Source organism: Phacochoerus africanus, chromosome 3 (genome assembly GCF_016906955.1).
Source record: "Phacochoerus africanus isolate WHEZ1 chromosome 3, ROS_Pafr_v1, whole genome shotgun sequence".
Lineage (NCBI taxonomy): Eukaryota > Metazoa > Chordata > Mammalia > Artiodactyla > Suidae > Phacochoerus > Phacochoerus africanus.
Window position 1 is genome coordinate 150,062,986 of NC_062546.1, and position 16,758 is coordinate 150,079,743.

Genomic DNA, 16,758 nt, shown 5'->3' on the forward strand with positions numbered 1-16,758 from the left:
ATTTGCTGTGGAATAAGCAGACTAATTTAATAGAGCTATAATTAGAAAAAAGTCATTAAGACCTTAAAACTGTAGTTCTTCTGAAACTTCTGAACCTATAGCAGAATAAGCATCTTTCTCAAATTTCCTAGGGAGCACTAAGGCTCTCTCGGGTTCAGGAATAAACAAAACTTCTTAGAGAAGAAGCAAAAGGGCATAAGATGGTTGAGAATGAGACAGGCTTGCTATTTTTATTCTTGACGAAGCTGGTTGAGGCAACTTTGGCACAAGAATGTATTATTTGTGAGGCAAAGCCAATTTATGTGAGGGACATAGGACATTTTACAGCTAAGAACATGTATTTAAAACAAAAGCCTTTCACCATAACTATGGCCCGTAATTGGTCAGAAGCAAAAAATACAAAACAAGCAGTCCATTTTTCTTAATGTCTATATCTTGCCCACCATTTTGCCTGCTCCAGATAAAAAGCTTTCTGATGCTCATTTTTACAGAGCAAAAGCTGCAGTTATCACTTCCCAGCCATGCTTGTATTTGAAATGAAGGGACTGAAAGTCATAATTTAACCTGAATGACTTGCTATAATAATTAATAATAGAATATTCAGCTTTAGTGCTGGAGAAATTTTAGGACAAGACTTTCTTGGCCTCTGTCCATTCAGCAACCACATGGCTATCTTCCTGTGCTTAGGACTAGCCTTGTAGAAGCAGGAAGTGGGGCAGCTCAGACGGAGAAGACAATGGCTCCATTTGAAATTGCAGGTGGCAGTATTTCTCATTAATAGTTATTTTATCCCTTCTGAAAGTTCTGTGTGTTCACAGTATATTTACATTTTATCTTCTGGAAAAGTTAACCATGATTTTAAACCTCAGCTCTCAGCAGAAATGATCACAACCTTATCAATCAACTGTACTTCAATCACATTTTAAAAAGTGAAAAAAAAGTCAGCTCTCTATAGGAATGGTGGTTTTGTAGATGTTAAACACCAAACTTGTAACAGATTTTAACCCTACAGGATGGGCATTTTCAGAAAAAACTGTAATCTCTCCTATCCTCTTATGTATACTGTCCAGACTCACAGAGGGGCCTAGAAATGAGTGGCTGTGACTGTGAATTCCCCTGGGCTTTAAGTTGCCCTAGATTCTTAGTTTCCTAAGGACTTTTGTGTTCTTATGGTCTGGCACACAGTAGCCATATAATGATATTTGTTGAACAATGATAATTAATTTTTTTTCTTAAAATAATGAATTAAGGTCATCAATCTGGAAAATAATAACTATCTACACTATACCACAGTGCTGCTCCATCAGGTGTTTTGCCCATCTACACCATCTTTTTCTTCTTCTTTTCCTGCCAGCCAGTGGCTGTCCATAGTCATTTTGTCAACAGCAAAGCACTATACAATATGAGAAGGTTTAATGCTATCAGTTGTGTATGTGTCTATAGCCATACCATTCCCATATCCTAATTTACTGCTGCTAATCTGCCTCATCTCCCTGGAACTTAGGTGACTGACCTATCCAAACTGACAAAAGAATCTGTGTGACTGGAACAAAAGACTCTGGCATATGTAGAACATATACCTACAGGCATGTATATATTGTCCACTTCTGTTCCCTTCCTGATGGGTAAGAGGTTGCTACAGTGTCAAAATCTCAGGCTGAAGTAATATAATTATACAAAAGCTTCCATTTGCAAAATTTATTTGAGAAAATGAATGCCAACCCAATTCCGTCATTACTATTCTTTTCAGCAAAGTAATTGTTTGTGACCCATAATGAGACTCCAGTGACAAATTTCCATTAACATCATGTAAATGTAAAGGTGATTTTTTTTCAGTCAGTTTGCAAGAATAAAACCTGCTCAATATTAAGTTATTACATTTCTAAAGAAGACGTGTAAAGAATAAGTAACTGATGAAGTTCTGTCATGTTAAATGGCAGAGAATGTCTATAGTGCTTTCTGTATTAACAAATTATTTGTATGGCCAGGCCAGCAAATGTATAGCGAGAGTCGATCTTCATGCATAAAAATGTACCTTTATGTGAAACGAGTAGAAAAAACTCCACAAAACCTGGCTATTTTAAGTCTGTTTTCAAGAAGACGTGGAGAAAATGAGGTTTTACAGTTAACTATGTCTTCTATACTATACAAATTAGACATAAATAATATTTTACCCAAAGACAATCAAGGCAAAAAAACCCCACAAAACACGTGGTTCTTTGTCTTTAAGGAATATCATATCACATTAAAAAAAATTACGCATAGAACACCTCACTTTATTTTGCCTTGAGGTATTGAGTTCTTTTCTAAGGGCCTTTAGTGCTGTTAAAACCATGTAAATTATGGCATCTTCAAAAAGTAGTCTGGTTGAAATAACCAGGTGAACTGTGGTACTATACCAGATCATAAGAGCAGTTTGCAAAAAAATACACTAGAAAACAAAGATAGAAGAAGAAAACATAGTTAAAGGATACATTTAACATCAGACCATGCAATAGTTGAACAGACTCAGGCAGTAACAGAATGATGAATTCTGTGTTTAGCAGGTGACAAGTTGGTGCCCAATAAATGTTGGTGCCCAATAAATGAGCTTCTGGCCCAAAGCCAGAAACACTATGAGCAGAAACTCTGCAGTCCTGCAGCACGCTGCTCAAGTGAAAAATGTGTACTCTTCAATTTTCTCATCTGAAAAATGAAAATCCTCCAAAATCAGTTTTAAATCAGAATCAGTGAAGTCCCAAGAAGCACTTGAAGCACATTGGAAGCAAAACAATATGTTTTAAAATCAACTTAAAAAGTCAAATGCTGTGCTTGGTCTAGTTCCCTGGTGGGATATTTGACTTTATTTTTTTATTTTTTATTGATTTTTTTGTCTTTTGTCCTTTTAGGACGGCACTTGTGGCATAAGGAGGTTCCCAGGCTAGGGGTCTAATTGGAGCTGTAGCTGCCAGCCTATGCCACAGCCACAGCAATGCCAGATCCGAACCATGTCTGTGACCGATACCACAGCTCACGACAACGCTGGGTCCTTAACCCACTGAGTGAGGCCAGGGATCGAACCCGCAACCTCATGGTTCCTAGTTGGATTCGTTTCTACTGTGCCATGACAGGAACTCCAAGACTTTATTTTTTTATATAAAAAAAATAGTATAACAAATTTCTTTTAATTTTAATTTTTAAGCACATGTACCAAATACTAATAATGACAATAATAATAAAAATGTCTAGGTGTCAAATATTACGACATAGAATCTGGCTCTGACATTCTCAGTACAAACTGGAACATATATGTCTTCTTTTTTTTCTTGGCCATGCCTGCAGCATGGCGAAATTCCCAGGGATTAAACCCAAGCCATAGCAGCAACCCAAGCTGCTGTAGTGACAATGCTGGATCCTTAGCCTGCTGAGCCACAAGGGAGCTCCAACACATATCTTTATTTTACTAAAGAGTGCTGAAAATATTCCTTCTGATTATTGTGCCATTAGGCTTGTGCTTGGAAAGTCCATGTTGTGCATGATATACTGTGACATGCCTTCTAAGTCTCTATAAAAAGGGATGTAGAAAAGGGCCAAAATTTTTCAAAGATCCTTTAAATAGGAAACTGCAACTTTCATCAAAGGTTAGTTAGATATGAAGTAGAAGCAAATGGGAAGACTCACTCTCTTAATATTTAAGTTTCCATTTAAGAGATATCTGATTCCTAAATCGAACCTGCAAGTATCTGGTTTCTTGCTCCTGTTACGGTACAGACAATCCTGGGGTATCCCTACCATGACTGGAAGGGACATCTGTCTTCCCAGCCGGCTGGCTCCCAGCACAGGCTTATCACGAGGCAGCCCTGTAAATAGAACCACTGTGGGCAGGGCTTGAACAGGGAGACCCAGCTCCATAAATGCCACAGCGCTTCAGGAAGAGGGAGACTGAGCCATAGGCAGCTGGTAATCATAACACTTAGCCTGCTCTCTTGTGCTTTCAATAAAATAGGGCTGCATATCATAGCAGGGAGAGAGATTTTCAGCAAAAAAAGTTCGCAAATGTTTATCCAAAAAAAGAAGATAAGGAAGAGGGGGATGGGGGTAGGAGAGGAGGAGAAGAAAGAAAAAGAGGACAGACAATAACTTTGGGAAAAGACAGTAAAAAAAAAATTATTTCTATGGCTGTGAATCTAAATTTTATAGCCCTGGGGAGAATTAAGGTTGTTTTCCTTAACGATACCTGGCTGAAGTGCTGTTAAAGGCAGCACAGACACTGGAAAAGGTTATTATCATACAGGCAGCAGGCTACATTAGGGGTTTAATGCCGAGTGAATTAATGACTCTGGGCCACAGTGACTCCTGGAACATGGACTCTGAGCAGAAACCCTCCAGTCTGGTGGTACATTGCTAAACTGAAAACCACTGTTGATGTGAGTTCCTGTTTCCCCCCTGCTGAATGTGATCCAGGCGGCCTCTCCTGCTCTCTCCCCGCTTTCTTTCCTTCCAGCCATGCTCCTTTCCTGCACTTGCCTGTGGGCTATAAAAAGGCTAGACCAGCATTCAAGTTCAGTTACTCAAAGTTAAGTCCATGCTCTAATGTTGTTTGATAGTATTTGATACTCGCTGGGCCTAGATTGTGTAAACTGAGCATAAACACAATGATCAGGGAGGTTTACCACTTCTTCCCGTCCACTCAGTTTCCTAATGGACTTGTGATTCATGGACTTAGAAACTTCTTGCCCTAAATAGAGATAAATCTGGAATTACGGTACCTTCAGGTCTGCTGTCAATTCCAGTCAAGAATCAGGACCCTTGTTATCCCTATATTTTCCCCTCAAAACAAATCAACCTTTGACTGTGAAGTTTAACTAGGGGAGGGTGGTGATGTGGTTCAGTATGTGTCTGGGCAATAGGAATTGGGGAAGGGGAGGTAGAATTACATATGTGGCCTCAGAGGAAAATCTTTCATCTGTTATTTCTTTTTCTCTGGCAGTTGTTTTGCCAGAGAAGTCACTCAGACTGAGTAAATATGAAACCAGCCACTTGACTCTGGTGATAATACTTTGCAGCCCTGAGGCAACAGGCCTATTACCCTGACCCTCAGCACCCCCTTCATCATGAGTCAACCTTCGTAAATAGAATCTCAGCAGGCTGGAGCTGGACACGTAGGGATGGTATCACTCTTTGCTCTGATAGGCTGTATTCACTCAAGCAAAACAACTGCTATAAGAGTTTACAGGAGGGTGAGGGTGGGGAGAGGGGTAGGAGCAAACAAAAAACCCTAATTCTATTTTCTAGGTTCTATGCGTTGACACCATACTGAATTCAACAAGTTTGGGGGTTTAAAATTTAGTCAAACTTTCTGAGTGCTGAGGCCATTGCTCAGTGGATTAAAGGTCAAGGGTAAAAAGAAAGTGCCCTGATTCACTGTGTGTGCGTGCGTGTGTGTGTGTCTGAGTGACGCACATGGACAACAGGGCACAAGCTTTAAGTTCAGAATGGCTTCAGGCACCATGTCAGTTCCCACCTCACTTATCTCATTCCTTGTGGTGCAGAGCTGGACTCTGCGGGCCAAGGCTCGCTCATAGTCCTCTGTTTGGGCCCGCCAATTCAGACCATCCGCCTCAAGGACGTCCAGCTGCTGCTGCAGGTTCTTTGCTGAAACGTTAGAGCAGTTCTAAAAATGAAAGAGAAGTGGAAGTGACTAAGGGAATGGGCAGAACAGCAAGGAAAAGACAACATGCTATTTACTTGCATTATTCAACTCATAAATGACATTAAAAAAAAACAGTCTCCTGATTTATTTTACCTTAAGCAGCTTTGAATATAATGATTTCAGAAAGAAGCCAGACACAATACCCAATGTTGGAAAAGACAAACCTTTACATTTCCAGCCTCGAAACTTAAAAAGTTTTGAAGATTTGCTCATCACATCCAAGTCCTCAGAGACGCCATTCATTATAAGGTATAATTTTTACTTCAAAAGACATAAGATATGCATTAGAAACATTTGGCTTTCCGCACTATAATTTTCCTGTCAACTTGAGCTTAACCTCATGTTCATTATGCAAGTGCTCCAATCTCTACTCAGCACAGAGGGCGGCCAAGGCCAAGGCCAGACTCGGGTTAGAGAACAATTTATATTACTTGTGCAAAGTGAGATGACTTACTTTTTTTCTTTAAAAAGTAAATTTATTAATACAATAAAACTCTTTAGAAAGCTCCTTCTTGGTAGAAACAGATTCTATTAGCAGCAACAGGTATTTTGTATTTCTATGTCTTTTCTGTTAAAAAAAAATACCTTAGGTTCACTGCATTCCATATAGTTTAGTGGATACCTTAAATGAATATTGAAATAAAATTGGCCATTATGATTTTTAGTAGTGTTATACATACTGGTTACAATTAACATAATCTTTTCTTCCCTCAAATTAAGAACTTAGAGAAGCCTTTTTTAAAAATGAGAGCCCACTGTGTTATTTATGAAAATTTGATCTGGAATAATTTCCATCTCTTATAGGCTCCTTTGTTAAGGTCAGTCCATTGGAATAAAGCAGATCCAATGATTAGTGCCCAGAGCCTTCAGGCGGCGGGGTGGGAGCCAGGATGCTTAGGCTCCTCCACTCTGAGCTTTTGTGGATGAAGCAGCTTCTCTGGGATCAGATTCTTCATCTATAAAATGGGAGTCCTGGGCCAGATGATCTCTAGAATATCTTTCAGATTTGACGTGCTACAGCAGCATTGTTCGAGAGAAATACAATGTAAACCATATAAATAATTTAAAATTTTCTAGTAGTCATATTAAAAAGTAAAACATTAGATGAAATTAATTTTCATAATATAGTTTGCTTAACCAAATATATCCAAACAGCATCATTTTAACATGTAACAAAATATTAAAAATATGAATAAGTTTTTTCATGCTGTCTTTGAAATCAGGTGCATATTTCACACTTAGATAATATCTTATTCTTTTTATTTTGTTAACATATAGTTGATTTACAATGTTGTGCCAATTTCTGCTGTAGAACAAAGTGACCCAGTCATATATGTATATATATATATGTATATATATATATAATATTTTTTCCATTAGGGTCTATCTCAAGAGATTGGATATAGTTCCCTGTGCTATATACTAGGACCTGTTGTTTATTAAAGCATATCTCAATTGTTGCTAACTATCTACCAGAAATATTTGATCTATACTTAAATTTCATAGTTTAAAGTTTAAAAAGTAAATTCACATGCCTCAATTGTTCCCAAAATGCTTAAAAGTTTTACAATAACTATTTTAGGTATCGGTTTTAAATTAAAATTAATTAAAATTAAATAAAATTTAAAGTTTAGTTCTTTAGTTGCATTAAGCACATTTCAAATGTGAAAATCAACAGTTATAACAGACCGCACAGCTCTATCATTTTTTTAAATTAGCATGAGAATAGATATATTAAACAAGACTTTTAAAATCAGAATTTTCTCCTTAAAATTTTTCTTTCAACATGGTAGAAACAACAAATGAGTATCCCAATGGTTTAATATAATTTTAAATATACACTAAGCAACCTCCCTGGTTTCTTTCACATTACAACCCAAGTCTAGCTATAATTAGGTATCAGTGATGGTGTTTTAAGTTGCTTACAGGCCGCTGCACTGATGAGATGACATCCACTCCCAAGGAAAGGGCCAGTTTGTGGAGGTGGTCCACGTGCTCCTGCTTTTCCCGAGAGCGACTGAGGAGAACCTGGGCATCATGAGCATCCTCCATATCCCTTGGCTGTTCTAGAAACTCCAGTTCTCTTGACGTGAAGAGTCGTCCCAGCTGGAATTTAGGGCATTAGCAACTAACCTGAGTTTCATGCTTTGATAAAGACAGATTTTTAAAATTGAAGTATAGCTGGTATACAATACTATATAAGTTACAGGTGTAAAATATAGTGATGCACAATATTTAAAGGTTTGGGGTTTTTTGTTTTTGTTTTTGTTTTTTTTTTTGTCTTTTTAGGGCCACACTGTGGCATATGGAAGGTCCAAGGCTAGGGGTTGAACTGGAGCTGCAGCTGCTGGCCTACACCATAGCCACAGCAATGCAGGACCCAAGCCCCATCTGAAACCTACACCACAGCTCACAGCAATGCCAGATCCTTAACCCAGTGAGCAAGGCCAGGGATCGAATCTGTGTCCTCATGGATACTAGTCAGGTTCATTACTGCTGCTCTACCACGGGAACTATGGACAATATTTAAAGGTTATACTCCATTCATGGTTATTATAAAATATTGGTTATATACCCTAAGTTGTACAATGTATCCTTATAACTTATTTTCAACCTAATAGTTTGTATCTATTAATCTACTCCCCCTGTCTTTTCCCTCTTCTCTTTCCCTATTGATAATCACTAGTTTGTAATCTGTATCAGTGACTCTGCTTCTTCTTTGTTATATTCACTAGTTTGTTGTATCTTTAACTTCCACATATAAATGATATCATACTATATTTTTCTCAAAGACAGATTTTTTCTTTTTTTTTCAGATTTTTTAAAAAGCTCATTTCCTGTAACACTAGACAGTAAACTGCTGGCAAGCTCATCTAAAGTTATTAGTGTATTAGTATTATAGACAAATAAATATTACAATGCTGCAAATCAATAGGGTAAAATTAAGGGACTAACACTGCCAGTTGTATTAAAGAAATTACTCTGTTTACTCATAGCCTAAAACCTTAGCAATATGTAGGCCTGTGATCTAAGTAAATTCAGAAGCTCTTTTCAAGGGATTTCAATGACTCCACTTTCTGTTAATAGAGGCTATTAACTATGAAGTTTTACTGAACACTCTACAATATCTGGTACTTGGAATATTAAAAAATTGGTCCCCATGCTGTATAGTGGAAAAAAAATTGTATTTGTTTTATTCTCTCAAATAGCTTGCACTTGAGTTAGGGGAACAAAAGTAATTAAGAACCAAAGCACTAAAAATGACAGATGTGTGGAATAAACTGTAAGAGTCTGAGGAATTTAGAAGAGAGAAAAATCCCTCTGAGGGAGGCAGGATTGTTATATGGCGGGACAGGGTTTAGGAGGTAGCGAGGAGAGAGGAGGACCTGCCAGATAATAGCAGCCCCAGAGTCAAGGCCTGGAATTAGGAGTGTGGGCACCATCTCTGAGGGACTGTGAAGAGCCCAGTCTGGCTGGAACATCATTGAGGATGGGGCACAGTGAGAGAAAAGGCAGCGGCCAGATTGCGGAAAGCTTCTAACATCAGAAGAAGCAATTTGGCCTTTATTTGTTACATAGTCATTTATTTTTAATTTCATGGTTTAAAACTGAGAGTCTTCCAGACATCTGTGATAGGTCTTACCTCTTCTCTGACTTGGTGGAACTGGATAGTCTTATACAGGATTTCCTCGTAATTTCGAATTCTCTCTTTCTGGTTTTGATGGAGGTGAATGAGGTCCTTCAGTTGTTGAGACCTCTCTTTCACAGGGGCTCCTTTGCCACTTAACTCTTCTGATTCTTTTATAATGTACTGAACCTCATCATTCAGTTGCTAAAAAGTTGAAAGCAATGAATGAAACATAGCTTTTGGAGAACCTTTTGATATACAACTGACTATATGAAGGTCTCAGTAATGAATCGCTCTCTGTTTATTAGCAGATGCTTATTGTGAGTCTCACCCTCCAGGAAAATCCAGGCATGTGCCTGAGACTAGGGATATATTCTTCCATCCCTATCTTCTCAGAATTTTTTTTTAATTATGAGCAATGCAAAAAAAGTGTTTCAAAATTAGGTGGTGAAATGGAACACCAGATATGCTAGTCATCTGTTAAGTCAATGTATTTTAGATACTCTAGGAAGCTGTGATCATCTTTGATATCTAACACAACTAGAATTAGGTGGTATGTTAAAAACACTGAAAGAAGACAAGTATAAAAATGTATTGCTTGTCCTCTCTGATGAAAGAATGATCGGAATGAACTACCAGCTGAGAAGCAGAGTAGCTATGCTGCCTTAACAAGTCCATCACAGAATCCACAAATAGCCATCACCTGTAGGGAGGGATAAACCCATTTCTTTTTATCTAGCACTGCTCAGGTATCCCTTAGACAAATCTAGATCCTCCCGGAAAGCTCAAAGAGGAAGCCACTGTTAACATCTGAATTGAATTTTATGTCAAAAGTAATGGAAATGATTTAGGCTAAGGAGACAGTTTTCAGAAGAGCGAACTAGTAAGGGTCTTAAAGTTGAAATCAAGCATGTGGGCATCAAACATACACACATCACTGTGACAAAGCTAAAGAAGCTTGAGAATGGTCTCTGATCGAGAGGAATTTATACATATGCACTTGCTCATGGCAGGGGTGTGCACACATGAAATGCAGATACATATGACACAGGGTATAATGAAGAATCTAACAGGTGGGCTACTAGGATTTTCTAAGAGTTTGGAGGAAAAAACTCACTGTGGGTCACAATGGTGTGTGCACTTTGTGTGGGTATGGGGGGTGGTGGTAGTGGAGAGGTATTACATCAGTCTTAAAGGATCCATGCAGGAGGATGACAGGACTGGCACACGCTTTCGTGGTTGAGTCAATCTCAAGAGGAGGGGGAGGTGGGGGTGTGGAATGTACTAGCAGTCAGGGCCTGGGAACATGACTCATGGTTTTTTCTCTTACATTCTGAGGCCTCCCTGAGAGGGAGAAAGAGAGAACACAGCAAAATTGCTGAGATGGTGGTAGGAGCCTGGAGTGCCAGTTGGGGGGGGGGGCAGTAACATCACCATGATAATTGGAGGGACAGAGGACAACAGAACCTCTGTGAGAGGTTACCCATCCTTGCTCTGAGATGTTTGAATCTAAAACTGTCTATACCTTTAGGAAAATAATTAAATATACATGAAAATATATTAATAAGGAAATAATTTAATATAATTTAAAAAAAAAACCTAAGATAATATATTAAGGACATTTTGTAGCCTGGTTGGCTGTGTATCATCAAATACATAATACTGTAGTAAAACAGAAAGGAAAATGTGGGGGGGTGTTCTTTTTTTTTTAGGGCCACTCCCATGGCATATGGAAGTTCCCAGGTAGGGGTCAAATAAGAGCTGCAGCTGCTGTCTTATGCCACAGCCACAGCAACGCAGGATCTGAGCGAGCTGAGTCTGTGACCTACACCATGGCTCATGGCAACACTGGATCCTTAATCCACTGAACGAGGCCAGGGATCAAACCCTCAGTCTTCATGGATACTGGTGTGATTTGTTTCCACTGAGCCACAATGGGAAGTCTGAAAATGTGTTTTTAAAATGGATTTTTAGACAAGCAATGCTTTGTTTTTTTAAAATAGCAATTCGTTAGACTATTAAAATTAATTGGGTAAGCTTCAACTGAACGGTTTTTAATTATTTTTCCATTCACCCAAGTCCATCAGTTGGTTTCTTCACCTGGAATTGAGGCTTCATTTCATTCCACTTTTTCCGTAGACCTAAAATGGTCTGGAGACTCCCTCCAAGGTCAAGTGCAGACACAGGCATAAGTGCTTCTTGAAGAAGTTTCAAGTTGTGAGTAGTCTGAAATACACATTAGATAGTTATGCGTATGTTTTCTTTGATACTACCAGCAAGTACATCACAATCATTCCAGTGATGACATGGTACATCATCAAACTTTTCAATTCCCGTGAAAACACGCACTACCTAAAGTGGGCTTGTGGTTCTAAACCACCAATGAGCAAATGCACAGCCCCTCTTTTTACTATGGTAAAGTATACAGAACAAAATTTACCATTTTAACCATTCTGAAGTGTGCAGCTTAGTGGCATTAGTACGTTCATACTGGTGTGTGGCCATCACCACCATCCATTGCCAGAACTACCCCGTCCTCCCAAACAGGAACTCTGTATCTGCTAAATACTAACTCCCACTTCCCCCCTTCACCTCAGCCCCTGGTAACCTCTATTTTGCTTTTTATTTTTATGAACGTGACTATTCTAGTGATCACCCATAAGTGGAATCATACTATTTGTCCTTTTGTGTTTGGTTTCTTTCACTTATGTTTCCAAGTTTCCTCCATCTTGTTGCATATGTCAGAACTTCCTTATTTTTTTTTTCTTTTCAGAGCCATACCCAGAGCAAATGGAAGTTCCTAGGCTAGGGGTTGACTTGGAGCTTCAGCTACCAGCCTATGCCACAGCCATAGCAACGCCAGATCTGAGCTGCCTCTGCAACCTGTGCAGCAACATCGGATCCTTAACCCCCTGAATGAGGCCAGGGATCAACATACATCCTCATGGATACAAGTCAGTCTCTTAACTCACTGAGCCACAACAGGAACTCCCAGAACGTCCTTCCTTTTTAAGGCTTGATGATACCCATGGCCTGGCCCCTCACCTTTCTAAGTTGCTCTTTGAACGCTCCCCACTGCTGTTTCATGGGCTTGCTTGAAGAGGCTTTAAGTTGCCAGGCCATCCGAAGGTGACTGAGTTCTTCCCTTTCTGCCTTCTGGCTCTCCATGGTGTTCTCCATAATGAGCACTTCATTTTTCGCATTTAATATTTCATTTGCTTTTGCCTGTTAAATTAATAATCTATATAGTAGCTTTTCTTTCCCAGGAAAGACAGCATTTTTGCATACAACTATTTTAGGGGCCAAATGCTTCATCATCGCCAAAGCAGCACACAGTTCAGATATCAAGACAAGCCTGAAAGGTCTTTGCAGAGGCATAGCTGGGCTCTCAGAACCCACACTCTAAGCTTGGACATCAGGTCCCCAGTTTTTCATAAACCCACTGGTGTTTAAATCCCCTCTTATTTCCTGGGGCTTAAGGAGCACAGGGATCCAGAAATTTTCAAATTGAGATTGTTTTCACGCATAAGTTTTGAAGTGGATTCCATCTTTTATTTTAACACACATTAGAATACGTCAAAAATCTCAGTATCAGGGAACATGAGGGGGTAGATTGCCCTGGGTCTGCTTTTCTTTTTAAACTATCACATTGTATATATTCCAATTAGTTTAAATTTTCCTTGTGAACAGTTTCTCCAGTTACTCCCTTTTGTGAGAACTGAAATGTGCATCTCTATACAGTTGTCCCTGGGTATTCATGGGGTGGTGGGGGGAGGGGGAGGAGACTGGTTCCAGGACTCACTGTGGATACAAAAACCAGTGCCTGCTCAAGTCCCATACTTGGCCTTCCATATCCACAGTTTCCACATTCCTGGTTTCAACCAACTGTGGATGACATATTATGTTTATATCCACCGTTGGCTGAATCCATGGATGTAGAACCCTTGGCTATGGAGGGCTGACTTTTTCTATTTGTATCTATTTCTTTCTATTTGTATCTCTCTATTTGTACTGTACTTCTGTGCTCCGGAAGCACAGTATCTCAAATCTAAGACTTTTCTTCCCAACTTTCATATGTTTTGGCTTTCTGACATGAAACTCTTTAAATAATGGTTTTAAACAATAGGAAATCCAGTTAGCAGCAGGAGGATAAGAGAGGTAGAGACTAAGACATCAAAAAATGCAGAAGGATATTTGTTTGGCAAAACAATAATCTTTACTTTGATGGCCAGCCCTTCGCAGTAAATTCTTGAATTTCTAAGAAGCAATTGTTCATGGATTTCTATAATGGCATGACAGTTGGATATGTAAAAGTCAAGGGATATTTTAGATTATAGTCAGAAGATGGTGCCATGAATATGCAACAGGATATTTTAAATAATAGACCATCTTATTTTTAAATTATTTTAAATAACATGAATACGGTACACTTATATTTTTATATTAATGTAGACATTATAAAGTGTCATTTAATTGCAAAAAAATCCTTCAGGTACTAAATGCAATTTCTCCAGTGAATTTGGAGATCTAGTAACAAAATGATGTAGTCTATAATTAGGATGAACTAGATGCACATGTTATGAAAGATATTAGCCACAGCAGCACCTAAAGCAAATAATATTTTTTATCTATTCTATAAATAAAGATAGGGTATCTTTTACATATTATTAAGAAACTATTCATCAAAATGTAAGATAATATATAATTGAACGTAAACTTGGAATTTTTGGCATGTTAATGACAACTTCAGTGAAAGGAATATACGATCTGAATGAAGTCTAGAAAAGAGAGCTATGGAAAGATTTGTTGATCCCTAGGTAGCAGGATTCAAGAAGAGTGATTGTGTATTTGGCAGACTTAGATATTTTGGCCACTCAGGAAGATTAAATAATTTGCTGAGGCTTAGCTAGTAAACACATTACTCATTCTACTTCTATATATGGTCATGGGAAATTTTGCCACAATTTGGTATAAATAAGGCACTAAATTTTCTATGTAGATGGGTGGTCTTCTGACATCTTGCTTTTCAGATATCTTGATGACTGGAAGGCAGTATTCCAGGTAGCATTCTTGGTATTCGTCACAATAAATTGGTAAATTGGCACTTTCATTAAGAGGTATGCCAGATTTCTGCCCTAAATCAGTTTCCCTGATCTAGATGATTTTCAGATGAACTGAAAAAATTTTTAATTTAGAGCTTGAAAAATATGAGCCACAGCAGCCCAATCAAGAGCAGAACATGCAGCAGAAAATGCCAGCTGGACCTCTTCCTTCTTAACAACCAAACTGGTTACCACATTGCAGCAATAATGTTTGTTTAAAAGATATAAAGAGGATAAGAAATGTTTTTACTTGCTCTACCAACAATTTCATATCTCAGAATGTCACTGGGCCAATGAAATTAAGCATTATGTAGACCTTATTTCTTATCAATAAAGAAGAATTTACTTATGACAGCGGTAAAGACCTTGGGGTAAAGTGGTCATGTTTATAATGTCAAGATAAAAGACCACCAAGGTATGTAGTAAAATACATACTACTTCTGAAAACTCATAGTGGGTATTTGAATATTACAAAACCTAAGTTTATTTAAATATAGATACAAAATATAATTTTGAATGGGTTCCTGCTGCAGATCTTAAATGCAAATCTGACTGTCCAATCTTAAACATTCTAAGTAATTAATTCAAAACTTTTGTTTCTTGGTAGGATGGCGTAGCCATTGTTTGAGAATTGCTTCAGCCTAGAACAACTAGAAAAGCTGGATAAAACCCTAACCCTAACCCATATTTGAAGGCAACAAGAACTAAGAGGCCAAGACTCCAGAGAAGGATGAATCTGAGAGTGGTGAGCTCACCTGTCAGCTCTCTTACCCCTGCCAGGGGCATTTCCCAATTTCGTGCACTGACAGGTGGCAGATCATGAGACTTTACTAGGGGATACAGAAATCAGTAGAGCTTTTGACAGACACTAGTGAGGGTAAGGGGCTTCAAGCACACAGCTGATCTTCATCTCAGAACATTTACAAAATACTTGGGGCTGTACAGGACAGTGGATTTAAAAACCTAAGCAAAAGCCTCTGAAAAGGAGAGTGGAGGTTTTCAGCAGTCTTCCAAGACTCCCCAGATTGGAGATCTGCCAAGGGGGAGAGCCCTCAGAGAATGCACCAAGCTCTAAGTTGAAAACACTGAGACCCCAAGGTTGATAGAATAGATTGAGCCTTGACAGGATTACACTCTAGATTCAACTCCACCAGCTCCTGATTGGCCTAAGTGATCTTCCACCAATATCCACCTAGCAAAAAAAAAAGAACACCATCTGGAACCCCTACAGTTTTTCATACATAATGCATGATGTTTAATAGCTATTCACTCATAATCCTAAAATAGGATGACATGACTGGAAACCAAGAAAACAAGCAGATAATAGAAACAATTCCAGGAGTTCCCATCGTGGCACAGTGGAAACAATCCAACTAGGAACCATGAGGTTGTGGATTCGATCCCTGGCCTTGCTCAGTGGGTCAAGGATCTGACATTGCCATGAGCTGTGTGTAGGTCGCAGACATGGCTCAGATCTGGCATTGTTCTGCCTGTGGCATAGTCCGGCAGCTACACCTCCAATTCGACCCCTAGTCTGGGAACCTCCATATGCTGAGTGTGGCCCTAAAAAGACAAAAAGACAAAAAAAAAAAGAAAAGAAAAAGAAACAATTCTAGATCCAGATGCCAGAATTACCTAAGAAACGCTTTAAATCCTCATGATACATATGGTCATGGAAATACAGAAAAGGAGATAAAAAAGCAAATTTCACTGACAATACAAATCTAATCAAAAGAGCCAACAGAAAATTCCAGAACTGAAAAATAAATCTTCTCAAAAGGAAGTTTGCAATACAAAGAATAGACAAAAAAGTGCAGTTTGCAAGTATGTAAATTACATTATGAGTTCAAATTGGAGAAGTACACAATCAAGAGACAGATGTAAAGATATACTGAACAAAGTATAAACATGTAAAAGATAGATAATATTCATTCTAAATGTTTTAAAAGCACCTATGTAACATAAGAATAGAGATAAAATAATCAGCAAATTTTCTCTGATGCTTAAGGACAGAATTAGATAAACTAGAATTATTTGATGAATATTTTATTTCCGTATAGATTTAAGAGGAACTGTCTTGAAACAATAAAGTTTGAAACAATTAAGATAAAGAGAAAATTGTAGCTCAAAATAGATGAGGATTGTTAGAGTCTAACTCTTCCAAAGGAATTCAGGATCTAGACTTAGATTCATCACTCAGTCAAGGTCAGAGTACTAAGGAAATTGCAGGTGTCAGTCATCTTTGCAAATCTATAGAAAAGTAGGAGAAGGGCTGGAAAACCAGAGAAAGGAAAATGCCCCATTTTTCAAATTTGGGAAAGGGATGGGCCACATAA

General features: G+C 38.4%; 1 protein-coding gene across 6 annotated transcripts in view; it reads right to left on the minus strand.

Moving 5' to 3' along the window:
• CCDC141 (coiled-coil domain containing 141) overlaps positions 1–16,758 on the minus strand; it is a 207,241-nt gene that overhangs the window by 35,780 nt on the left and 154,703 nt on the right. For all 6 annotated transcript variants that reach the window (XM_047772988.1, XM_047772987.1, XM_047772989.1 and 3 more), the window contains exons 13-17: positions 12,366–12,545; positions 11,421–11,546; positions 9,336–9,524; positions 7,619–7,798; positions 5,504–5,653 (exon numbers count right to left, since the gene is read on the minus strand). In XM_047772988.1, coding sequence (XP_047628944.1) covers positions 5,504–5,653; positions 7,619–7,798; positions 9,336–9,524; positions 11,421–11,546; positions 12,366–12,545 — 825 coding nt within the window. The remainder of the gene's footprint in view (positions 1–5,503; positions 5,654–7,618; positions 7,799–9,335; positions 9,525–11,420; positions 11,547–12,365; positions 12,546–16,758) is intronic.